The following is a 26,210-nucleotide window of genomic DNA, read 5'->3' on the forward strand; positions in this document are numbered from 1 at the left end:
CACGGTCAAATCCACGCCCACAATTTTAATGATGTGGGCGGGATTCTCCGGTCCCCCAGCCGTGTGGTTCTCAACAACGTGCCGTTCGCTGGCTTCGGGATTCTTTTTTTCCGCCGCCTGTTCATGGGATTTCCCACTAAAACCACCCCACGCCACCGGGAAATCCGTGGGCGGGGGTGCACTGCCGGTGGGAAAAGTGAATCGCAACATCCAGAGGACTCCGGCCACCAGTGCATAGCAGGGACAATTAGAATAAACTCTTTTCACATTAAGAGTTGAAAGAATTTGGGAGGTTTTGGCACACGGGCTAATTGATGCTTCATCATTCAATGGTGCATTTGCTGATTCTGAAACTACAGAGCGCTCACACTCTACACTTGCAGCTGCAATGCCATCATTGACAGTGATGTCCCAAGCTTTGTTGCCTGCAACAAAGATAGTGCAGATCAAACAAAGAGAAAAAGAACAACACTCTTCCCTCCTTCCTGCTTCTCCGTGCTCTCTTCGTGTTCGCCCGCCCAGATTGACCACCACCCTTTGCCAGTCCCTCTCACTTCCCCCTTCATCCTGGTTCTTGATCCCATGGCTTCTTCCTCATGGTCCATTCACAGTTCACTCCCGCACCTTACAATGAGCCAGTAGGAGCAGCAAAGGGAGCAAGAATGAGGGCTGGAGGGAGCGGGATGTTGGGGACTGGATGGCAGGAAGCAGGAGAAAGTGGGAAATAATGGAATGGAAAATGGGGAAGAAGAAATGGCAGAGCATATGTCAGGGAGTGAGAAACTGAGCATACAGCAGGGAGCAGGATGTGGATATGGGCAGCACAGTGGTTAGCTCTGTTGCTTTACAGCGCCAAGGACCCGGGTTCAATTCTCAGCTTGGGTCACTGTCTGTGCGGAGTCTCCATGTTCTCCCTGTGTCTGCGTGGGTTTCCTCCGGGTGCTCCGGTTTCCTCCCACAAATCCAAAAAGACGTGCCTGTTAGGTAAATTAGACATTCTGAATTCACAACAGTAACATCAATCCTGGGAAAAATCGCACATTGGCTGACAGAAAGACTTGAGTTTCTGTTCCTGCTCAGTGATAGGAGTTTGTGCAAAGACTACTGTATAACTTTTAGAAGATGCATAAAAAGAGTGAAAATCAAACCAGGTAGTATCGAGACCTAAGAGGCATCCACATTTAACACATGGAACAAGGTCCAAAGGTTTTCTGTGCTCAGGCTTCTGTGTAAAAAGTCATTTTCTGCTCACAATATTTGCTGCTGCATCGAGATTAACTTGAGCACAAGATGGTGTAAAATCAGAAAATGCTGCAGGCTGAGCCCATTGCCTGAAAAGAAAAAAGACGATTATAATAAAAAGACAAAATGGCAGCAAATGCTGGAAATCTGAAACAACAGAAAATTCAGGAATGGGAACAGGTCACGCAAAATGTTTAAAGAGGAAAGATAGGTTAATGTCACTGATGTTAGTTACTCTGCCCTCCTTTCATCTGCTGGTGAGTGTGGTGTTCTTTGTGTTACTCATTTTAAGGATATTTGGTGTAGTGTTCACAAGCACCACAAATAGCTTTAAACTTGAACAACGCTATAAATTTATTAACACTACTTAATTGGATTCGACACTTACTTCTATTTAATACACAGTTGATACTAAACATATAATCTACACTCATCTACAACTAATCTCTACACTATTACATTAACTATGATCACTCACACTATGTTTCCTTCAGTCTGTCCTCTAGCTTTCTCCTCAACCTCTCACCCACAAGGTTGAGCATCAATGTCTTATGTAGTTGTATAACCAGCTCCCTCTAGTGGTTGATTTAGACATTACATTGACCCTTACAGTTCTTTACATTTATGATAATGTCACAGTGAGCTCCCTGTTTGTGAGTCAGCTTTGACAAAGAGTCTTCAGATCAAAACGTTAGCTCCTTTCTCTCACTACAGATGCTGCCAGACTTGCTGAGATTTTCCAGCATTTTCTCTTTCGTGTGAGTCAGACTTGCAGTGTTAACGACTTTTCTTTGGATCAACACCATGTTCATTCTTACTTACCTTTTGTATTACATTTGCACCTTTGCAGTCACAATATATTCTTGTTAATTCAAATGAAACCAGGCAGAATTCTATCAACATTTTAAAAGATGGAACAGCATCACATTCTGGTAGAGACCATTCAGCGGAACATGAGAAAGAGCTCCTTTTATAGCACTAACCAAAGTAAGGAAAAAAATAAAGTAAAATATGATGAATATTGTTATCAAGAGTGTTAAGAAACCCGCTGATGTTGAATGTGAGGATATCCCAAAACCTAGCGGGGTAACATGGAGGGGTAACAGTTCTTAGTGATGTATATTTTCAATTTGGTCTAATGTGAGATAAGATATGCAAACCTGGGAGGAATATTCCAGTTGTTTTATGATCAATTAATAAAGAATATTTGTTAACTTAAAGAAAAATGCACGACAAGAAGGGCTATAATACACTTAACTACACTGATGGCTAAGACACACATACCACTTTGTTTCCAACTACCTTTGTTTCCTGAACTCTAAGATGCCTCTTGTTTCCAAACAACATCCAATATTATATAACTATGTGCTAAATCCAGCAGATAATTACCACCCACAGGTTATTTGTTCACATTTAGGAAAACCGTCTTCAGTTTCAATGAAAGCATAATCTCAATTTAAGTGTTTAATTGTAACCGGCTCTTTTAATAATAATTTGTTTTCAGGGGAGTCGGTTCTCTGCAGCTGAGCATGCCTGTATGGTAGCTGTTGCTGCTGTGTCCCTTTCTCCAGTTATGCTATGGCTATATCATTCTCTCCCTTTGATGTTACACATCATGTGGACCTGGCATTTTAACAAATGCCAATTCCCTTAATGCTCCACTTTGAAGTTACCTCTTCTATACCCCATTGTTTTCCCCTCGACACATACATAAACACTTGCTTTTCTCACTGTTACTATAATCCACATATCAAAATCTCCTTTATTTTTTATTTTAGCCCAATTTCATGTGGTGGATGGATCTCTGTTCAAGGAAGCATCCTGGGGAGCGATTCTCTGTAGCCCAACGCCAAAATCGGCAATCAGGCGGAGAATGGATTTGGACGCCGGAAATGGGGCTGGCGCCGGTTTGACGCTGGTCCATCATGCTTCGCCGCATCCAAACTGACATCATCATGACGTGCACCGTGTGCCAGTTCAACACCATTAGCACGACATGCCCACCCATGATGCTCTGTCCCCGATGGATCAAGTACCTGACGGCGCAGGCCACATGTGGTGCCGAGCTTGTGGGAACATGGCGTTCCGGCTGCGGCCTGTGTCCAGAGCCGCCACACTTGGCCGGGATCCGTCCCGCTGGCCGATGGGACTTCTGCTAGGGGACTGGTGGGGGGGTGGCCAGGGGTTGGGCTGTGGTGTTGGAGGGTTGGGTTCGCGCACGGCTGGTTGTACGGCGTGACCGGTGCAGGTCGTCAGCCATGCGCATGCGTGGCCCGAGACCGGGCCATTCTCCAGCAAATTTCATCGCCGTCCACGGGGCTTTCAGTTGGCGCCGGTGTTAGCCCCTCACCAGTACCGGAATAGGTGAGGGCTTTTGCGACAATTTTTTGGTCGCGAAAGTCCAAACATGCTCTGCTAGTGTCAGCACTTAGTCTCCCAAACAGAGAATCCAGTTCATGTGTACTTGTAATGCCCTCTATAGCTAAAGAACTTTCAGACACACATTCCAGTGAGAATACACATGAAGTAAGGTCAATTGTTAAGGGGGCTGTTGATATTTGGGGAATCATGGGCGAAATTCTCCGGTATCGGCGCGATGTCCACCGACTGGCGCCCAAAACAGCGCAAATCAGTCGGGCCGCCCCAAAGGTGCGGAATGCTCCGCATCTTTGGGGGCCGAGCCCCAACCTTAAGGAGCTAGGCCGGCGCCAGATGAATTTCCGCCCCGCCAGCTGTCGTAGACGTTCCTTGCAGTCTGGATGACCACGGGTGCGATTCAGCAGACTGAAGATGAAGTCCGCTGAACAGTGTGTTTAGGAGAGTGTTTCTTGGTGACTGCAGCTATCCAATGGTGCTTTGCTATTTCTTTTGGCCTTTGGGAGTTTCTCCTCACCAAGGCCACACTTAGAGGGACTTCCTGCTGCCAAGCTTCAGCTCAACAGCAGGAAAGGCTCCTCACAGATCGGGGCGCAATTTTGTCTAACAGCCTCAATCTTTTCACCCCAGCCTTTTGGTGCCTCGCCCCTTGTTTATTTGACCACCCCCCTTCATCCTTGGCAAGGACCCCAGGGATCCCCAACCCGATCCACGTGGCAAGGTTCCCCGTGTCTGACCCCTGACACTGCTAACCTGAAATCCGGCACCCTGTCACTGCCAGCCTAGCATCCTGGCAGTGACACCAGTAGTGACATAGGTAGAAAGAAGGATGAGGTCATGCAGCAAGAATTTAGGGAGCTAGGTAACAGATTGAAAAACAAGCCATCAAAAGTTGTATTCTCTGGATTACTCCCAGTTCCACGTGCCAGTGAGTATTGGAGTAGGAAGATAGAACAGATTAATGCATGGCTGAAGAGGGTGTAGGAGGGAGGACATTAGATTCCTAGATCACTGGGTCCATTTCTGGAGAAGGTGGGACCTGGACAAATTGGATGGATTGCACCTAAAACAGAACGGGACTAACATTCATGTGGGGAGTTTTGTTAGTGCTGTTGGAGCGGGGGGGGGGGGGGCGGGCTTAGCAGAATAATTTGGCAGGGGGGTGGGATATGGAGTGGAGGTAATCAGCCTGGAAAGCAGAGATATTATAGACAAGTTAAGGCACAAGGGAGTTGTATGTGAAGGCTGGATGGCATTTATTTTAATGCAAGAAGTCTTGCAAGTAAGGCAGATGAATTGAGGGTGTTGATTAACAGATGGGAATACGATAATATTGCTATCACAGAGACATTGTTGAGGGAGGGGCAGGACTGGTTCAATATTCCAGGGTATAGAATCTTCAGGTGAGATGGGGCTAACAGAGCAGGTGGTGCTACAATATTGATCAAGGAGTCAATTATGGGAAGTATAGTAAGGAGGGATGATATCTTAGTGCACGATAGGCCCCTCAATAGTCAGGGAGTGATAGAAGGGCAGATATGGAATCATAAAAATTTACAGCACAGAGGGAGCCATTCGGCCCATTGTGTCTGCACCGGCTCCAGAAAGAGTTACCTAGCTAGTCCCATTCCCCATCTCTATCTCCGTAGCCCTCGATAGAATGATAGAATTTTACAGCACAGAAGAAGGCAAATCACTGAGAAAGGTAAGAATAATGGTAATAATAGTATGGGAATTCAACTTCCCTGATATTAACTGGGATAGCGAGGGTGGAATTCTTAAAGAGCATCCAAGGGAGCTTTTAATGCCAATATGTAGAAAGTCCGACAAGAGAGGGGCAGTGTCGGAATTAGTTTTAGGGAATGAAACCGGGCAATACGTAGAGGTTTCAGTAGTAGGGAAAATGGAGAATGTGAGGTACACATGGGACAGCAAAGAAAGGAATGCCTGGAAAAGGTTAACCTGACAATCTCTAAAACCCAAAATGTGGACAAGCGCAAATTAGCATACTGAACGCAGGCATATCTCAGGTAACACATTTCCGAGCCTAAAAATCAAAAATGCTCAGCCGGGCTCCTGAATGTCTGGAAGGGGCATTGTGGACCCACCCATATTCATGCATCAGGGAAACAGCACTCACCACCTCATTACGGGCTGATTGTCTAAAGGACGTTCCTTTGTATTGCAAAGCAGACGGACAAGATGTGTCTACCCAACAATTAGAAGTAGAGTATGTCAGACAATGTATCCATGTCATCCAATCAGGGAAGTGACTGTAACCTAATCAAACTGCAGGTATCGATAATCAGTTGTATTGTAATACTTTGAATCACTTTGTATTCCTTTGAATTGGTCTGTACGATTCAAAAAGTACCAAGATGTATGAGACAGTTTTATAGGGGCAGAGTGATTTGGACCAAGCTGCAGTTACAGCAGCCGAGTTTAGTTCTCCCGCATACGGGTGGCATTAAAAGACGTTTTGTTAAAGTTTCATATGGTCTGAAGCACTCGACTCATTTAACTCCGCTAACACCGAGCATTTTGATGAGTGACCATAACTCAGTAGAATTTTAGGTAGTTATGGAAAGGGACAAAGATGAACCGGAAATAAAGCTTGCACTTTCAACAACTTGCCATGCACAAAATTGTAAAACTTGAACTTGCCGTTATATGCCGTAATACGGGACAATTAGTCCAAATTTATGTCATTAGCACGCTAATTTTGTTTTTAAAAACATGAACAAGTGTATCATCTTTAAGCCACAAGTGTGTCAGAATGAATGTGTGAAGTCATATAAATCATACTAAAATGACGACAAGAATGTTACTTTGCATGAATTTATTGACTTTTTATTTTTCAAGCTGACGATATATATGGTTAGAATTGCAACATTAGTGATTTTTGCTCCAACAGCAATAAAGGAACACCTGCGATTTAAGTCACATTCACAATAATAATAAAAAATATGTTAATAAATCATCCCAATTATTCTCCCAAATACAGTGTGGCTAGATATATTTGCAATCTAAAGGAATACTTTATTCTACATTCTGGAATCTCCAACGTTGCTGCCAATTTATGAAATGTGCCCATCAAATGTTGGATACATTTTAAATGTTTGAAATTTTCTTCCCCGGTTCCTGAACACGTTTATTCCATCGGTGTTAATTGCACTCCAGCTCCTCACACAAATGTGTCTCTTCAATCGCAAGTCATTACAGTGAGTGTAGGCTAGTTACTTTATCAGTATCTTTGCCACAGAAGACTGTGGAGGCCAAATGAGTGTCTTTAAAACAGAGATAGATAGGTTTTTGATCAATAAGGGGATCCGGGGTTATGGGGAGAAGGCACGAGAATGGGGGTGAGAAAAATATCAGCCATGATTGAATGGCGGAGCAGACTCGATGGGCCGATTGGCCTAATTCTGCTCCTATGTCTTATGGTCTTATGGTATGAAGCCAAGCATTGTCAGAACCCAACATCCAAACTTATGCATCTCCAGCAGTTTCCCCCACCCCCCAACCCCAACCCCCACACACGCACCAATTACACTGAGGCCAATTATAGTATTCCAGCCATTAGCTTGATAGAGATTAGTTAACTGGCCAGAGATTGGGGACTGAGCCTTAGATCCTAGTATGGCCCAGATGCTCACTGTTTGAACTCACTGAGCTGCTATGGTTGCCCCAGTCACATTAACATCAAGCTGACTAGAATTATTAGGCCTGGTAACCAGGAGACATGGCACCCGTTCACTTCTATCAGAACATGGTGTGTAGAGAACTAATGAAGGAAGAAAACATATTTACAAAAACAAAGTGTTAAAAATTAATTCTCCTAAATTTTCTTTCCTATTGGGCAGAGTGTCCTGAAATAATCATGAATGATCTGATTTGGAACCGTTATATTGCAAGAATATGCTGCAGAGATGTGATAGATACAGAGGTGTCTTTAAATTTACTTTGAAAAAAATCCCACTGTCCAGCCAAGTCCCCCAACTGGGATCATTGTGCACACATCAGATAATGTATTCTCTTTGTGCCGTCAACCATTTGCCAAAGTAACAAGACTTCGTTTAGCGTTGTAAATTAAGCGTTTTAATGACCAGCTGAAAGACAACAATATTGGCCAATGAAAATGGTAGCTTTGTTGCCGAACTTGTTCCAGCCATTGTGATCTGGACACTTTTATCCACTGAAGGAATCTCAAGAACTGGTACTTCGCAGGAGATTCCAATCCAGCCTTCGTAACACTGGCATGTGAACTTTTGCTGCATGACTTTAATGTCCCTTGCGTTCATCATCCCTTTCACAGAAAATCTGGGATGGACTCCTTCAGGATTAGTTTGGATTTTGAAATGGTTTGAGTCCAGGTGGAGGTAGACTTTGGAGTCAATGTTCTTTCTCACACACCTCCCATGCCTCTTGCAAAGATGCTTGCTGCACAATTTGGCGGCAGACGTCACGTTGACAACATAGCGACCCAGGGCACCATCGACATACTGCTTCACTTTTAAACAATGTTTCTGTAAGGGAAGGTTAAGGTTATTTTAATCCAAATGATACATGCATGAAATTAAATGACTGACACTCATCAGAGAGGCACTGTCTTCAATTTGATCCTTAAAAACACTAACTCATTGAAATGCCTATCTTCTAGCTCTTGGACTGAATAGATTATGTAAAAAGTACACTTCTGAGTTACCAGATTTCTTCAGTAGAATGGTTTTGCCTGCTGCGATATTTCTTGCAGGTAAATGTGATGATGCAGAAATTGAAAGGATTATTATATGTGCAGCAGTAATTACAAAGTCTCGGTTCCTGCCTTTACTCAAGCGAGTGGCTGACTTTGTGGAACTTTACAAACCATAGCCAGGCTGAAGCTTTTCGCCTACAGAAAAACCGTTGTTCTTTGACATGTATTCAAATCCACTGACATTAGAAAATGTAAACAATTGGACCATATGAAAAAGTAAATCTCACATGAAGGAAAAGTAAGGCGCATGAATTCATGCCATCTTGTTTTTACAAGTCTAATAGTGCGGAATATTAAGTAGCTTATAACAACTCATCAAATTTAAAGTTAGGAAGGTTACTTTGAATGGGGAAAAATGCCATACAAATCCTTTGTGTGATTACAATGATTATATTCCTCAGAGAAATCAATAAAACCTTCTGATGATTGTAGCCACCTGGGTTGGCCACTTCCCGACTTAAAATGGAGATCTGCAAAGACTACAGGGAAATTCAGCCAACACAGCCAAAAACTAGCAGGTGCAAAGTCTCCTGTGTATTAGACTTTGCAGAAACCCAGACAGCACTGGAACCAGCAGCCATCTGCATAATAAAGAGCGATCCCTGGGAACAATTGAAACATGTAAGGTGAATAAGGCCAAGCCAGACTCCTCGGCGCAAGCAGGAGCCAAGACAAAGGAAGGCCAACGGACACTCAGGCCAGCTCCAAGCTAAGTATAGGCCTGTTAGTGATAGAGATAGCCTAGTAAGTAGAGTTTTATGCATGAGTAGTGATTTACTGTGTATAATAAATGTGTTTTGATTTGAATCTTACTAATTGGTGTGTTGAGTTATTGATCAGTACTTGAACTTGAACCTCGTGGCGGTATCATAAAGATACCTGGCGACTCTAGAGCAAAGGTTATAGGAACAGAGAAAATTCAGTAAAGACCCAACGGGCAACGAATTAAGAGCCAACCAAAAAGTTAGCAACATTTACTGGTGACATTCTGATGGGACCCCACTTAGAAGTGGCCTAACCACTCCGGGAGAACCCAAAATTTGAATTGAGAATCCAATTGGGAACAGAAAAAACCACAAATGTTCAAGCAGTTCTGATCAATCCTCATAATTCGGAAGCGTGTTAATGCATGCATACCTAACAGGGCTATAAGGTAAAACTGATAGATTTTTTGTTGCGAAAAACTGTTGGGAGTTTGTATTCTGGAAAATAGCGGCCGTACCCGTGTTTACAGCACCGCCTTAGTACCCCTCCTTCCAAATTTTAAAAGAGCATTCAGATAGGAAAAATGGCAATGAAGGCAATGGAACGCCTCATGAACCCTCAAGAATTCGTGGTCACAGCGACCAGCAGCAGAGTAGGTCAGTGTCCCGTTTGGGAAGAAGAGATCAGGAAATATCTCAAAAGGAAAGGATGGCCCCTTTGGAGTGAATTCTGTGATAAAGAGGAAACAGGACCCGGGAGTATAGGACATACTTGGTGGGAGAACCTGTCAGAGATCCATAAGAAAAGCTTAGGGAAAGCTCGCAACCCGATGGCAATCATGTCCTGTCTGGCACAATTGCGAGGCACAGTGGAGGTTGTTCGGACACTCCGCAAAGAGATCGAAGAGAGACATCGAATGAGCAAGGTCGATGTTAGTGAGATCGAGAGAGAGAATATAGACTTAAGAAGGAAGTTGGCAGCAAAGGACGGAGAGGTGGATGATGCCAAGTGGGCACACCAGTCTTGTCTAGCGCATCTGAGCAGCTTCCAAACCCAATATGTGAAGGCCTATCAGGACACGCAATGTGCAGTCCTGATAAGAGAAGAGACAGAGAGACAGGTAGAGGCATTGCAAAGGCAGTGCAGCGATTTAAAAGCAGTGTTAAGAGCACTCCATGCTGCCACCATGGAGCACAGACAAAGCTCAGCGGATCATTCAAAATGCAGGAAGCAGATTGTGGGACTGCAGTCTTTGCTTTCAGTGCAAAATGGGTTTCAGAGCACCTTTGGATCTCAATTAGATGAGAAAGACGGCTCCGATTGGCAAGAATTAAACAAAACCGCGCAGAGATATGTTCAGGGAACATGTGCGCAAGGAAAGCCCCAAAAGAGAAAAGCACCCCAACCCCCCACAGAGCAGATAGATCAGGCACCCATGAATCCAGTCACTATCCACCACACAGTCACATCGGATGGAGACGCAGAATTCCTTTACACCACCCCCTTAACCGTGACCCAATTACGGGACGCATGCGAAAATATCACACCGTTCCTCCCCACCACCGGCCCCCACCACTTCTTTGCTAGAGTGAAGCAGCAGGCGACCATGTACGGCCTGGATGAGCGTGAGCAAGTGAAGCTCACAGTTTTGAGTTTATACCCTTCAGTTGTAGCAGCCCTTCCCGACCCACAGAATGTAGGAGGAGGCACCCTTGCAGAGATGCACACGGCGATCCTAGATGCGATCGGCTATAACAGAGGTGACCCCGTAGAAGGCCTGACTAAGTGCAGGCAGAAAAAGACAGAACACCCCACAGCGTTTGCTTTACAGCCGTTTTCGGCAACTTAGACCGCACCCATTTGTCCCCAGACAACATGGCCAAATGGACCCGCTCCCTTATCTCCCATGCCACAGAGGCAGGACAAAAAGCCTGTACCAATTATGACCCCTCGGAAAAAGCGCACAACGAAGAATGGGTTTTAAAAAGGTTGTCCTGCACCTGGGAGCAATCTGTCCACAACAAACCCGCAATTAGAAAACCCGAAGAACAGCAGGCAGAGGCAGATATCCAAGCAGTTAAAGCACACCAGAACCCCGCATGGGTGAACGAAGGTAGGAACAGCCCTCCACAGAAACCACAGGAGTGTTACAACTGTGGACAATTAGGTCACTTTGCACGAGAGTGCAATGCCCCACGAAAGCCACAGAAAGCCCAGCAGGCAGGCACTCTGAATAATAACAGGACAAAGCCCATACATAGTGTAAGCGCTCGTTCAGACCAGACAGACCTGAACGGAACTGACTGACGGTGTTCGGGCTCCCCCATTTGGGTCTGCGACACCCTTTGGGATAGGTCTGGCCGACCAGTCGTTGCAGCGAAAATACAGGGTCAGCCCATCAAATTTCTCTGGGACACAGGAGGGTCCTGCACCACAATTAATTCCTCCAACATGTTCCAAAAAGACACGTGGCCCACTACAGCCACAATCACCCTCAGCGGCTTCACAGGCCACTCACAACAGGGACACATCACAGCCCCTGTACCCATTCAAATTGGCAATATTACAACAAAACACCCCATAGTTTTGGTCGATCTGGACCACACAGCAGAACACATTTTGGGCATTGATTTCATGAACACCCACAACCTTTCATTTGACCAAGTAAATCAATGTGTCTGGAAGATGACAAAGTCAGCAAGAGCCCCTGCAACGCTCACAGTAGGTGAGTATGCAAACAAGATTAGCGTAATCGGCGATTTTTGGTTTGACCCGACCACGATTAGCACAGATAAACAGGTTAGGGCAGTCCTTCAGAAAAACAGGACCGCATTTGCAAGTCATAAACATGACTGCGGCAGAATGGCTGGTTCGGTTCAAATAATAGGACCTGACCCTAGACCTCAGAAGCAGCACGGATTTCCCCAAGAGGCAGAGGGAGAAATCGCAAAGGTTATTGACAGCTTATTAGAACAAGGCATACTTAGATCGGTAGCCTCTACTAATCAAGCCCCGGTTTGGCCAGTGAGAAAGCCCGATGGATCATGGTGACTGACCATCGATTACTGGGAACTCAACAAAGTCACCCCCCCAGCAGCCCCCACAAGTCCCAAGACCATGCTCAAACAGGGACTCAATTCCCGATACTTTACGGTTTTGGACGTCAGTAACGGATTCTGGTCCATTCCATTGGCAAAGGCGTGCCAGTACAAATTTACCTTCACTTTTAAAGGTCAGCAGTACACGTGGACATGCCTTCCACAAGGATTCCACAACTCCCCCTCCATTTTCCACCGACAGCTGGCAAATGGATTATCAAAGTTTTCTCACCCCGAATGTCTGGTCCAGTATGTGGATGACCTATTACTGCAGACAGACACCAAGGAAAAGCACATCGAGCTTCTGTCCGAACTCCTGGAACTCCTACAGCAAATTGGATGCAAAGTAAACCCCAAGAAAGCCCAACTTTTGCAAGACAAAGTGGTATATTTGGGAACGATTATCACGCATGGTAAACGTGAGATCGAGCATAAAAGAATTGATTCGATTGTCAAATTGCCCCTTCCCTAGAACGTTTCAGCCCTCCGGTTGTTTTAGGACTGGTTGGCTACTGCCGAAACCATATTGACGGTTTCGCCACCAAAGCAGCACCCCTCTCGGAGCTCCTAAAGAAAGGAGCCCCTTGGGAATGGCTTCCGCAGCACATGGATGCTGTAGATGTTTTAAAGCGCGCACCCTTTGCAGCCCCCACACTACAGGCTCCAGACCCGCTTTCCCCCTATGCTATAGAGATAGCTAGCACAGACCGCACCCTTTCTGCCGTGCTGCCTCCAGAGTTTTAGATCCTGTGGAGCAGGGATTTTCGGCCTGTGAAAGGCACCTGCTCGCAGTTTTCTGGGCAGTTCAATACTTCTCATACATCACCGGACTAAACCCCATCACAATCCTCACGGAACACACCCCCACCCAACTTTTACTAGACGGACGGCTTAAGGACGGTACAGTAAGGCAGATTTGAGCAGCCAGATGGACCCTTCTTTTGCAGGGATGGGACATCACTGTTAAAAGGACCAAGACCCACACTTTCCTAGCCGACAACCTTCAGTACCCAGGCACCCCCCACGAATGTGAAATCATCTCACCGCACCACAACACAGGCCCCTTTATCGCAAAAACACACCCCAGAAAAATAGGTAGTTCACCCCAGAGCCCCCAGCACACAGACACATGCGCACCTTTGAGAATATATGTGGATGGTTCTTTCACTGTATTAGACGGGAAGCGCATTACAGGATGCGGCATCTATGTCGAGGATGCGCAGGGACGCGCCCTGGAAGAAATCTCCTTAAAACTGCCAGGACACTTAGGCGCGCAGGCGGCAGAACTAGCAGCCATTGCGTACATTATAGATCACCCAGATTCCTTCTCCAACCCAGCCGACATATACCCGGACAGCCTCTATGTCTGGAACAGCCTCACAGAATTCCTACCCCTGTGGAAAGCAAGAAGATTTGTTTCCGCGGACGGAAAACCCCTCCCTTCAGCCCCATTGCTCTGGCACATTTTAGACAAAGCACAGGACAGGATATTTGGCATCGTTAAAGTTCGAAGTCACCACCATTCCTCCCCACCTGGAAATGTAAAAGCCGACGCACTGGCTAAAGCAGGTTCCAGACATGGACATGTTTGGAACCCCCCCCCGAAAGCGCCCCAGTGAATGCAGTTCAGGCCTCACAGACTAATATCGAGGATTTTGTGCAGGCCCAGAAGCAAGACAGTAATCTCAGGGAGATTTTAAAAGGAAGCTTTCCAGCCCCATACGATAGGTTTAAAAATGCATTGACCACACATGACGGTGTGATCCTAAAAGACACCCTTTATGTGGTTCCTGAACAGGACAGGAATCAGCTCATTTGTTTGTTCCATGATAGTCATGGGCATCAGGGGATTGACCCCACTACAGTCCACCTCAGGCAGATCTGTTGGTGGCCGAATTTAAAGGACGATGTCACGCACTACGTTGAGAATTGCCTTATCTGTGCCCAGTACAATCCGAACAGATATACAACGAAAGCTCAGCTTAGCCACACCCGCCCCGTTAATGGCCCCTGGACTAACCTCCAGATTGATTTTATAGGACCATTGCCCCTTCCAGGAATGGTTACAAGTATGTCTTAGTCATTATAGACACGTTTACAAAATGGGTAGAAGCATTCCCATCTAGAACGAACACGGCAAAGACTACCGCTGAGATTTTAACCCACCACATCTTTACGAGATGGGGACTCCCCCGCAGCATTGAATCCGACCAAGGTTCCCATTTTACGGGACGTGTCATGAAGAACGTCCTCACGATATTTGGCATTACCCAAAAATTCCACATCGCATACCACCCCCAGTCAAGTGGTATCGTGGAGCGAATGAATCGGACCCTAAAATCAACCCTCAGAAAAATGGTCCAACAAAACAGCACCACTTGGGATTCAGTCCTCCCTTTTGCATTAATGTTTTTACGTAACACTGTTTCGACATCTACAGGATACACCCCACACACTCTCATGACCGGATGCCCCATGAAAGGCACAGAATTTTTATCAGGACTTGACTTGACCAGCCCCGAAGTGACGGCCCTCACACACGAGAACGCAGTCAAGCAATTGGTTGAAAATGTAAAAACGGCTCAGCTAGCAGCCGCAGTAAGATTAGGCACGAGGAAGAAACAGAGCAAGGCCTGTTTCGACAAGACAGTGCATGCGACTGGGTTTGAGGTAGGACAGCAGGTCATGCTCTCCATTTACAACCCCAGCACATTCCTGTCCCCGAAGTATTCGGGTCCGTACTCCATTGCGGACAATGTAAGCCCCTCCGTGTATAAAATTAAGTACCCCAATGGGAAGACCGCGTGGTTCCATATTAACTCAGCTCAAGGCATATGGCACGCAGTCTAACCACACACACCATGTCATGCTCGACGTAGCAGACCACACCCCGCCCACAGCCAACGTATCCCCACCCTCCCCCAAGACGTCCACCCCATCCACGGACTCGCCCTCGACTCCACCCCCGAACTCTAGACTCTGCCCTGGAACGCCCACAGACAGCAGTAGAAGAGACAGCGACTGTGACTCGGACAATAGCCACAGCACGCCTCCGTACTATCCCCACGCAACAGGACCCGCACCCAGCAAATCTGAACACGATCCTAGTGATCCCTTCCTGATCACATTCCTCAACAAACCTCACTAAAGACCACCGCCCTACGATGACGACCCCGACCCCACAGAATTATATACAACTTTTTGGCACCGTGACAATTCATACAGGCTCGTCCGAAACGACGAGATGGACCCTAAGTCACACCATGCAGCTTTATCAACCCTCATCCATTCCAGAGTATGGCATCCAGGAAAAGAGGATGACTTTGAGTCTGACTCCCAAAACGAGAACCCCTTTGCGACCCTGTTCGCAACCGATAACTGAGGTGTCCAGATGATGTTTTAAAAAGGAACCGCTTGGGAGAAATGGTGTCCTTTCTGATGGAACCTGCAGCATGTTGTTCAATGTTTGTTGGTTAATGTTATCGTTAAGTGTTGTTTGTAAACTCAGACGTTCCACGGCCACCCGCCATATTTGTCGGCCGAAACCTGGGAAAACTTGCCAGCATGCTTATCGGCAGAAACCGCTGAGAGCTTGCCAGCCCCCGTTCATAACTGCTCTTCTGGTTCGACGGTAGAACCTTTACAGCAACCCCCCACGATGACTACATTTTTGCCCGTTCTTGCCAGTTGCTCAGGCAGTGGAGAAATGGCATTGATCTCCGCCCTGCCTGAGGACCCCCCTCTGGTCAACTACGCTTGGGTAGAGCACCGTCCTACCCAGGGATTCCATCCAAATCTTACCCGCTGTGACCCATACGCACCCCATTTTTGGCTCATTATGTTCAAAATTCTTTTGTTTGGTTTTGGCAACCTATGGTTGCTTCCCTCTGCTATTTACATCCTCAAACACTAGGATGATAAATGACACAGGCTGCGAGACGGCTCGCAGTACGGCAGTATTCTCTTAGGTGTCTAGTCCAAATTTTCGGTTGAAAAAAAAGAGGGAGTCACACATGGTGACCAATTATAAAGGGAAATTGGCACTAAAAGACAGACATGCTAACATTCAAGATATTACACAAGATAGTAACAGATATTATGCTTGTGTCCATAGAACTCCGGAACCCCAGGAACTCCAGAGGAAGAAAAAGAAGAAGAAAAAGAAGACAACAATGAAGACGTCATACGTGTTTTTTGTCGTTGTTGTCATTTGTATCTGGTTCCACACGAATGCGAACCCACTGACCCCAACCCCCACCGGCCGTCAATGATTCACTTCCCCATAGCACCCAGAGCCCAGTGACAAGTAACAACACACCATCATGGTGTGATACGTTTATAACCTGGTATTCACTATCGTACATTGTAGAATCACTCTTAGTACTGGTGATCCTCTGCAGTGTCGTGCAGACACTTAGACTCAGAAAATGGCGAAGGAGAGCCTACCGCTCTCGCACCCCGGTATACAGGATGAGATCCCCTGTTTTCGGTTTTCACCAGGCCCCGAACCCCTTGATCTACAATAAAGGACATTCGTTCGGCGTCATTTTGTGAATAAAGACAACTGAGAGAATGTAAACCTCTGTGCTTGACTGCCAAGCCAGACAAACTTGTGTTGCTGCTATTTGTACATTTAAAGTGTTGTAGATTATTTTTGATTGTTTGAGTGAGGATAGTTTATTGAGGATAGTTAGGGGTACTGTTTTTTTAATGTTGTAATGCATGTCCCTGTTGTGACATAGCGCCACTTAGAATTGTTAGTTAAGAATTTTCATACATAGTTATGGTCAGTGTAGAGGCCATGGAAGAGTGCTCGCTGGGTCAGGGAGTGAAGACAACGCAGTTATGTGATCCTTCACGTTTCGCGTTAGGGATCACAAGGAGGGCTGTAGCCACCTGGGTTGGCCACTTCCCGACTTAAAATGGAGATCCGCAAAGACTACAGGGAAATTCAGCCAACACAGGCAAAAATTAGCAGGTGCAATGTCTCCTGTGTATTAGACTTTGCAGAAACCCAGACAGCACTGAAACCAGCAGCCATCTGCATATTAATGAGCGATCCCCGGGAACAATTGAAACATGTAAGGTGAATAAGACCAAGCCAGACTCCTCGGCGCCAGCAGGAACCAAGACAAAGGAAGGCCAACGGACACTCAGGGACCGCCCAGCGATCAGGGAACAACTCCAGTATTGGAGAAATCGATCCAAGTGATCGGAACGTAGTCCAATCACTTGGAACCAGATACGGGGTGCGCCCCGAACGGTGCAAAGCCCCTGGGGACTATAAAGTAGAGCCCCCAAGTTCAAATCGGTCTTCTTGGCAGGGTCACTCAGCAGATCGAACCAACCCTTGACAGTGAACTGCCTAAGTTGCTGCACCAACCAAGTAAGTCTCCAGCCAACGCACGCTACGAGATAGGCGCTCCTAGCTACTAGTCCGTACCAGCTTTGAAGCCTGCAGATTCAGAACCCGAACGAAAGGCCATTTGTTCCCCTGACCTGGTAGGCCAGTTCCAAGCTAAGTATAGGCCTTTTAGTGATAGAGATAGTCTAGTAAGTAGAGTTTTATGCATGAGTAGTGATTTACTGTGTACAATAAACGTGTTTTGATTTGAATCTTACTAATTGGTGTGTCGAGTTATTGATCAATACTTGAACTTGAACCTCGTGGCAGTATCATAAAGATACCTGGCGACTCTAGAGCAAAGGTTATTGAAACAGAGCAAATTCAGTAAAGACCCAACGGGCAACGAATTAAGAGCCAACCAAAGTTCGCAACATGATCCAGCACTAAATATTTCAGATTCCTCAATTGGTTTCCAGTTGATGATATCAGAATAGGATACATGCTCTTTTATTTATTTAAAAAATTTAAAGTACCCAATTCATTTATTTTTCCAATTAAGCGAGTCCAATCCACATACCCAGCACATCTTTGGGTTGTGGGAGTGAAACCCACGCAGACACGGGAAGAATGTGCGAACTCCACACGGACAGTGACCCAGAGCCGGGATCGAACCCGGGTCCTTGGCGCTGTGAGGCAGCAGTGCTAACCATTGCGCCACCATGCCGCATAATGCTCTTTTACGAAGAATATTTAAACTTTATGATGGCGACAAAAGGGGAACAATAAATTATTGTTTGTAATAAAGAAATGGACAACTTTGCTGAACATTTACTGCTTTTAAAATTCCGATACATTGCAGGTAGAGACACTTATTAGGTGTAAAGGAAAACTGTGAAATTTGATTGTAAGAAAATTACTTGGAGTTATAAATGTTGAGTTCACAGTATATCCTGTAACTCTCAACTAAAGGAAGGAAAGTGAAATCGACTGCAGTAGTTGGGGGAGGCAGAGGGTTTGGTGGGGGAAATAATTAAAATAGTAATACCTTTGATCTTGCATAATTGATGCTTCCCCAAAGAATGATCCCTGCCGTTCCCATGGCAGCACTCTCCCCAATTGTATGAACCAAGTCAATCTGTAGAGTGAGAAGATATCACAGCACATTTACACAAGCGATGAAGAAATGTAATACTTTGTGGCAACTTTATTCTGTATTTAGTTGTGCCTATGCGCAAAGCACCTTCCAGAATATTCTCCATTCACCAGAGGGGGAAAAATTGCTAATAATGAAGACAAGAAGAAACTGGTCATAAAACACCAATATTCCCCACTAGATATTAACTGGTAGATACAACAAGAGGATTTGTATGTGCCAGAGTTATTTAGTAGTTAAATAGCAGACCAGCAAGTTCCACTTTCCTCAGTCAAATGATCATTTCTCAAGTCACAGGGAGAAAATGGAAACGCCACACAGTCACCCAAGGCAGAAATTGAACCCAGTTCACTGGAGTTGTGAGACAGCAGTGCTAACCACTGTGCCACCGTGCTCCTTCTGAGCTTCTAACATGAGGATTTGCCTGGTGGGAATGCATATCAGCAAATCAAACATACACAGTTCCTGATTGTACTTCCCTAATAGATGCAATAGTAGGAGCTGTGTCCAATATTTCCCAATTTGCTCATTCAGCAGCCTTCACATCAGGAACAAGAATTTGGGAATCTCATGTTTCGGTTTTCAGATAAATTTGTTTTAATTGGTATATATGATAATTTTCCATTTTAGTGTTTTAGATGTGATTATGTAACAGTGATCATTGCTTAATGCTATAGTCTCAAAGCAATGTTGGCAAATGCCTGAAGTCTTTTGATTGAAATTACTGCATCATTTAAGAATAAATGGTTGGCTTAACATGTGGAGAATGGCATCACAATGGTTCATTAAAAAGATATCAAATTTATTTCACAGAGGGAAGAAATGCACATTAGACCAGCGTTTTTCAAATTTTTCCCCTCGGATCCTCTTTTGCCAACCAGCTGACCTTCGTGACACACACCATGTTCACTTACCTTTAATGCGAAAGGGTAACCTGTTTGGCCCTCATGATCTCACTCCAATCAGGTTCACAGGAGAAGAGGACAATATGCATATTAGGTGCAGACATCAGCCAGTTCCTTTGTGACATCTTCATCTTTGTGAGGATGGAAAATCCAACCTCGCATATTAAGGTCATCGTGAAGGGCAATAGTAACAAAGTGCTTGTTTTACTCAGCACTAGGTACTCCTGGGAGACACTATTCCAGAAGGTTGACAGCCTCATGGAGTTTTGGCATGTCTTAAATGTGCTGTCACAGGTCATGCACTGCAGCTTAGTCTTTTCATTTGGAGTGATCTGTAAGTTAATAACTGCCTCTGGGGACTTCCGGTGGTGGCTATGAAGGAGTAAGTCGCACATTTGGTGGCTCACGCTCTGGTCGGACTTTTGGACCTTTACCCCGTTTTTTCTACCAGACTTGAATTGTAAAACGGATGTTAGTGGCAATTGTTTCCTGAATACCCACTTCGGTGCATGGAGAGAAGGACTAGAAGTGTTCGTAAGGGCAGAAACAAAAGGACAAAGAAGGCTGTAGCTGCAACAGAAGACAGCATGGCGGAGGTTCGGACCTCTGGCTTGTCGACCCAGCAGTCTATGGAGCAGGTGATGCAAGTCATTCAGGAAGGCTTTGCTACGCAGAAACGGGACTGCTTGGACCCGATAAAAGAGACGATTGAGTTGTTGGAGCATAGATTGGACGCCCAGGATCGGGTGATCCCGAAGGTGGAGAAGGTGCTGGCTGAGCAGGAGGAGCGTCAGACTGCGGTGGAGCTGGAGGTGGGGATGCTGAGGGACCAGCAGAAGAAGCTCCTGGAGAAGGTGGAGGACCTAGAGAATAGGTCCCGCCGGCAGAACTTAAGAATCGTCGGGCTCCCGGAGGGATCCAAAAGTACGGACGCTGGGGCATACATCGCAGACATGTTTGTGAAGCTGCTGGGGGATGGGGCATTCTCCCAGCCCTTGGAGGTGGATAGGGCTCACAGAGCATTCGCGAGGAAGCCGCGAATGGGAGACCCCACGAGGGCAATGGTAGTGAGATTCCACAGGTTCTCGGATAAGGAGCGCATTCTACAGTGGGCCAAGCAGACATGGAGCTGTAAATGGGACAATGGCATCCTGCGGGTCTACCAGGACCTGAGTGTAGAGGTGGCCAGGAGGAGAGCAGGCATCAACCAGATCAGGTCGATCCTTTTTAAGAAAAAGGTGAAGTTTGGACTGTTATACCCAGCCCGTCTCTGGGTCACGCATGAGGATCAGCACTTCTACTTCGAGTCGCCTGAGGATGCGTTGGACTTTGCGAAAAAGAAAGGGCCGGTGATTGATTGAGAACTTTTGAACTTGGCTGCAACATTCATTTTTTGTTTTTTCTTTTTGTTTCTCTGTTTTTGTAAAAGGTTTCTTGTTTTGCGTTTCATGGAAGATGTTTGTGATGCCGTCTGCATTGATTTGGAACCAGCGATAGAGCTAAGTGACTTAAGGTTTCCATTTGCTTTGTTGGGGGATGGAGGTGTGCTTGTTTTGATCTTGGTGTTTTTCTGTTGGGCAATTGTGTGGGGATTGTTTGATATTGAAGTTTGTTTGTATGAGCGGGGGGGAGGGTGGGGAGGGAACAATAAGTGGGAGATTATCTGGTGCCGGGGATGGGGGCCACCAAGCTAGCTGGGCGAGCTAACTCTCGGAAGCGCAGTGGGGGGGTGTGCATATGTTTGGTTTAGTAAATGGGTTGGGTTACAGGGTGTTGTTACTAGGAGGGGAGGGGAGTGAATGTTTCGCTGACGAGGGAGGGACTTGGGCCGAGGGACAGAGAGGAGATTGGGGGCGGGGCTGCCTGGGAATGGACCGGTGGCAGCATGGAGCACGGGCAGGAGGCAGGCCTAAAAAAGGGGATGGCTGATCGGCGGAGGTGGGGGGAACAGTAAGCCCCCCCAACTAGGCTGATCACCTGGAATGTTCGAGGGTTAAATGGGCCGGTCAAAAGGGCACGTGTGTTCGCGGATCTTAGGGGATTGAAGGCGGACGTGGTAATGTTGCAGGTGACGCACCTTAGAGTAACGGACCAGGTTAGACTGAGGAAAGGCTGGGTCAGTCAGGTCTTTCACTCAGGACTAGATTCAAAGACTAGAGGGATCGCGATCCTGATCAATAAGCGGGTGGTGTTTGAGGCGGGTAGAATAGTCTCGGACGTGGGAGGTCGGTACATTACGGTCAGTGGGAAGCTAGAGGGGGTGCAGGTGGTATTAGTAAATGTGTATGCGCCAAATTGGGATGATGTGGAGTTTATAAAGAGGATGCTGGGGAAGATACCGGACCTGGATTCGCACAGGTTGGTCATGGGAGGGGACTTCCACACAGTTATGGACCCTGGCTTGGACCGGTCAAGCTCGAAAACGGGCAGGGTGCCAGCAATGGCAAAGGAACTAAGAGGGTTCATGGAGCTGATGGGGGGGGGGGGGTACTTGAAGATTTGGGCAGCCGAGGGTGAAGGAGTTCTTCTTTTTTTTAGAAATATTGTTATTCAAATTTTTACATATTTTCAACAAACCCCCCCCTTACAACTACGTCACAAATTCCCCCAATATACAAACCCTCCATTAAGCAATAATAAACACAGTAGAAAACACAAAGTACACCACACCCCCCTCTGGGTTGCTGCTGCTGCTGACCACCTCCTAACGCCACGCTAGAAAGTCTAGGAACGGTTGCCACCGCCTGAAGAACCCTTGCACAGACCCTCTCAAGGCAAATTTTACCCTCTCCGATTTAATGAATCCTGTCATGTCGCTGAACCAGGCTTCCAGGCTTCCACGCTCGGGGGCCTTGCACCCTTCCACTGTAGCAGAATCCTCCGCCGGGCTACCAGGGACGCAAAGGCCAGAATACCGGCCTCTTTCACCTACTGCACTCCCGGCTCGTCCGATACCCCAAATAGTGCTGACCCCCAGCTCGGCTTAACCCGGGTGTTCACCACCTTAGACACCGTCCTCGCAACGCCCCTCCAGAACCCATCCAGCGCCGGGCACGCCCAGAACATATGGGCGCGATTTGCTGGGCTCCCCGAGCACCTCACACACCTGTCTTCCACCCTAAAGAACCTGCTCAGCCTTGCCCCTGTCATATGCGCTCTGTGAAGAACCTTAAATTGTATCAGGCTAAGCCTGGTGCAAGAGGAGGAAGAATTAACCCTACCCAGGGCGCGCCCACGTACCCTCGTCTATCTCCTCCCCAAGCTCCTCCTCCCATTTACCCTTTAGCTCCTCCACCGAGGCCTCCTCCTCCTCCTCCATCTCCTGGTAGATCGCCGAGACCCTGCCCTCTCCAACCCACCCCCCCGAGAGCACCCTATCCTGGATCCTGAGTGCTGGAAGCAGAGGGAACTCCCTCACCTGCCGTCTTACAAACACCCTTACCTGCTTGTACCTGAAGGCATTTCCGGGGGAAGCCCAAATTCTTCCTCCAGCGCCCCAAGGCTCGCAAACGTCCCATCTAAAAACAGGTCCCCGATCCTTCTAATTCCTGCCCTGTGCCAGCGCAGGAACCCTCCATCCATTCTCCCCGGGACGAACTGATGGTTCTCCCGGATCGGGGACCAAACCGAAGCCTCTACCTCACCCCTGTGGCGCCTCCACTGCCCCCAAATTTTCAAAGTCGCCGCCACCACCGGACTCGTACCTAGTCGGCGGGAGCGGCAGCGGTGCTGTCACCAGCGCTTCCAGACTCGTGCCCACACAGGGCACCATCTCCAGCCTCTTCCACGCCACCCCCTCCCCCTCCATTACCCACTTGCGTATCATCGCCACATTGGCAGCCCAGTAATACCCACACAGATTAGGTAACGCTAACCCTCCTCTGTCCCTACCCCGTTCCAGAAACACCCTTCTCACCCTTGGTGTCTTTTTCGCCCACACGAATCCCATGATGCTCCTACTGACCCGCTTAAAAAAGGCCTTAGGGATCAGGATGGGGAGGCACTGGAATATTAAAAGGAACCTCAGGAGCACCGTCATCTTCACCGACTGTACCCTACCCGCCAAGGAGAGTGGCAGCGCATCCCACCTTTTAAACTCCTCCTCCATCTGCTCCACCAGCCTCGTCAAGTTCAGCTTGTGTAGAGCCCCCCAGCTCCTGGCCACCTGGATCCGCAGGTACCAAAAATTCCTTTCCGCACTCTGGCCCCGGTGCCTTCCCCGCCTGCATACTCCCCAGCCCCTTAGTCAGCTCCTCCAGCCCTACCAGTGCCCCAAGACCAGCCACCTGCTCCTCCTCCACCCTCAGGAACCTCAGTCGATCCAAAAGTCGACGCATTCCCCCCCTCCTCCGTCTGGGGCTCAGACCTATACAGCCCCTCATAAAAGTCTCTAAATACCCCATTAATTCCCACCGCACTCCGCACCATGTTCCCCCCTTTATCCCTAACTCCCCCAATCTCCCTCGCTGCCTTCCGCTTCCGAAGCTGGTGTGCCAACATCTGGCTAGCCTTCTCCCCGTACTCATACACCGCCCCTTGCGCTTTCCTCCATTGCACCTCTGCCTTCTTGGTGGTCAACAGGTCGAACTCGGCCTGGAGGCTTCGTCGTTCCTTGAGTAGTCCCTCCTCGGGGACCTCTGCATACCTCCTATCCACCCTTAAAATCTCCCCCACCAATCTCTCCCTCTCTCTTCTCTCCTTCTTCTCCTTGTGGGCCCTAGTGGAGATTAGCTCTCCCCTAATCACCACCTTCAGCGCCTCCCAGACCACCCCATTATCGTTAGCCTCTAAATAGCTTTCAATACACCCCCGGATCCGCCCGCTCACCTCCTCATCCGCCAGCAAGCCCACATCCAGGCGCTACAGCGGGCGCTGGTCCCTCAACTCCCCTAGCTCCAGCTCCACCCAATGCGGGGCATGGTCTGAGATGGCTATGGCCGAATACTCCGTGTCCTCCACCCTCGGAATTAGTGCCCTGCTCATAACAAGAAGTCTAACCGGGAGTAGGTTTTATGGACGTGGGAAAAAAAAGAAAATTCCCTGGCTCCCGGCCTGATAAACCTCCATGGGTCCACTCCCCCCACCTGGTCCATAAACCCCCTAAGCACCTTGGCCGCCGCCGGCCTCTTACCCGTCCTGGACCTGGAGCGGTCCAATGCTGGATCCAGTACCGTGTTGAAGTCCCCCCCCCCCATTATCAAGCTCCCTGCCTCCAGGTCCGGAATCCGGCCCAACATGCGCCGCATAAATCCGGCATCGTCCCAATTCGGGGCGTATACATTCACTAATACCACCCGCACCCCCTCCAACTTACCACTCACCATCACATACCTACCTCCATTGTCTGCCACGATGTTCAACGCCTCAAACGACACCCGCTTCCCCATCAAAATCGCCACCTCTCGATTCTTTGCATCCAACCCCGAGTGGAAAACCTGCCCTACCCAACCCTTTCTCAGCCTAACCTGATCTGCCACCCTCACATGCGTCTCCTGGAGCATAACCACATCTGCCTTCAGCCCCTTCAGGTGCGCGAACACACGGTCCCTCTTGACCGGCCCATTCAGGCCTCTCACATTCCACGTTATCAGCCGGATCAGGGGGCTTCCCACCCCCCCCCCCTTCCCCCCCGCCGATTAGCCATCCCCTTTTCTAGACCAGCCACGTGCCCGCGCCTCCCGCACTCACCATTCCCCCCCAGCAGCAGACCCCCACCCCGACTCTCTCTCCGATCTCCAGCTCACCTTTGGCCAATGCAGCAGCAACCCAGCCCCCCCCCTCCAGCTAGGTTCCCCCCCCCTAGCTGCGTTGCTCCCCCCATAGCACTCCCGTAAGTCAGCTGACTCCTGCTGGGAGTGGGTAGGGCCACTCCCGCCACTCCATCGACCAGTGTGGTAGTCTCCCCATCCCCCTCGTGTCCATCAGCGGGCACTCCTCTCCAACACTGCCCTTCCACCCGGCCCTGCCCCCTTCCTTCCCTAGCACGGGAAAAAGCCCGCGCTTTCCATCAGACCGGCCCCGCCCTCTCTGGCGCAGCTCCCTTTTGCGGCCTAATCCCAGCTCCCCCACCTCGGGCCTCCCACCTCCCCTCACCCCAACGGGGCCCTGTCCTTCCAACCACCAACACCCACACTCTCACAAAACCCCCACTTCGAACCATTTCACCCTACCCCACCCAGAACCCAAGGAAACAATACAGAACAGAACATCCCCCAACATCCCTCAAAGCACAGTAACCACAGTAGCCCCCGCGACCTCCCCTCACAACCGACCCTCAGTCCGTGTCCAACTTTTCAGCCTGAATAAAGGTCCACGCCTCCTCCGGCGTCTCAAAGTAATGGTGCCGGTCCTTAAACGTGATCCACAGTTGCACCGGCTGCAGCATCCCGAATTTCACCCCCTTCCGATGCAGAACCGCCTTAGCCCGATTGTACCCGGCCCTCCTCTTGGCCACCTCCGCGCTCCAGTCCTGGTATATACGGATCTCTGCATTCTCCCACCTGCTGCTCCGCTCCTTTTTTTCCCCTTTCAGGACACACTCCCTGTCCACCAAGCAGTGGAACTGCACCAATACCGACCGCAGCGGCTTGTTAGACTTGGGCTTCCTCGCCAGGACTCGATGGGCCCC

General features: G+C 48.1%; 1 protein-coding gene across 5 annotated transcripts in view; it reads right to left on the reverse strand.

Annotated features, from left to right (window-relative positions):
- Positions 1-6,442: 6,442 nt before the first annotated feature.
- hyal6 (hyaluronoglucosaminidase 6) overlaps positions 6,443-26,210 on the reverse strand; it is a 65,249-nt gene continuing 45,481 nt past the window's right edge. For 4 of the 5 annotated variants that reach the window (XM_072484453.1, XM_072484454.1, XM_072484452.1 and 1 more), the window contains exons 3-4: positions 18,570-18,659; positions 6,443-8,144 (exon numbers count right to left, since the gene is read on the reverse strand). In XM_072484453.1, coding sequence (XP_072340554.1) covers positions 7,695-8,144; positions 18,570-18,659 — 540 coding nt within the window. In that variant the 3' untranslated portion in view covers positions 6,443-7,694. The remainder of the gene's footprint in view (positions 8,145-18,569; positions 18,660-26,210) is intronic. The other variant, XM_072484456.1, reaches the window with a different exon arrangement.

Source organism: Scyliorhinus torazame, chromosome 19, assembly GCF_047496885.1.
Source record: "Scyliorhinus torazame isolate Kashiwa2021f chromosome 19, sScyTor2.1, whole genome shotgun sequence".
Taxonomy (NCBI): domain Eukaryota; kingdom Metazoa; phylum Chordata; class Chondrichthyes; order Carcharhiniformes; family Scyliorhinidae; genus Scyliorhinus; species Scyliorhinus torazame.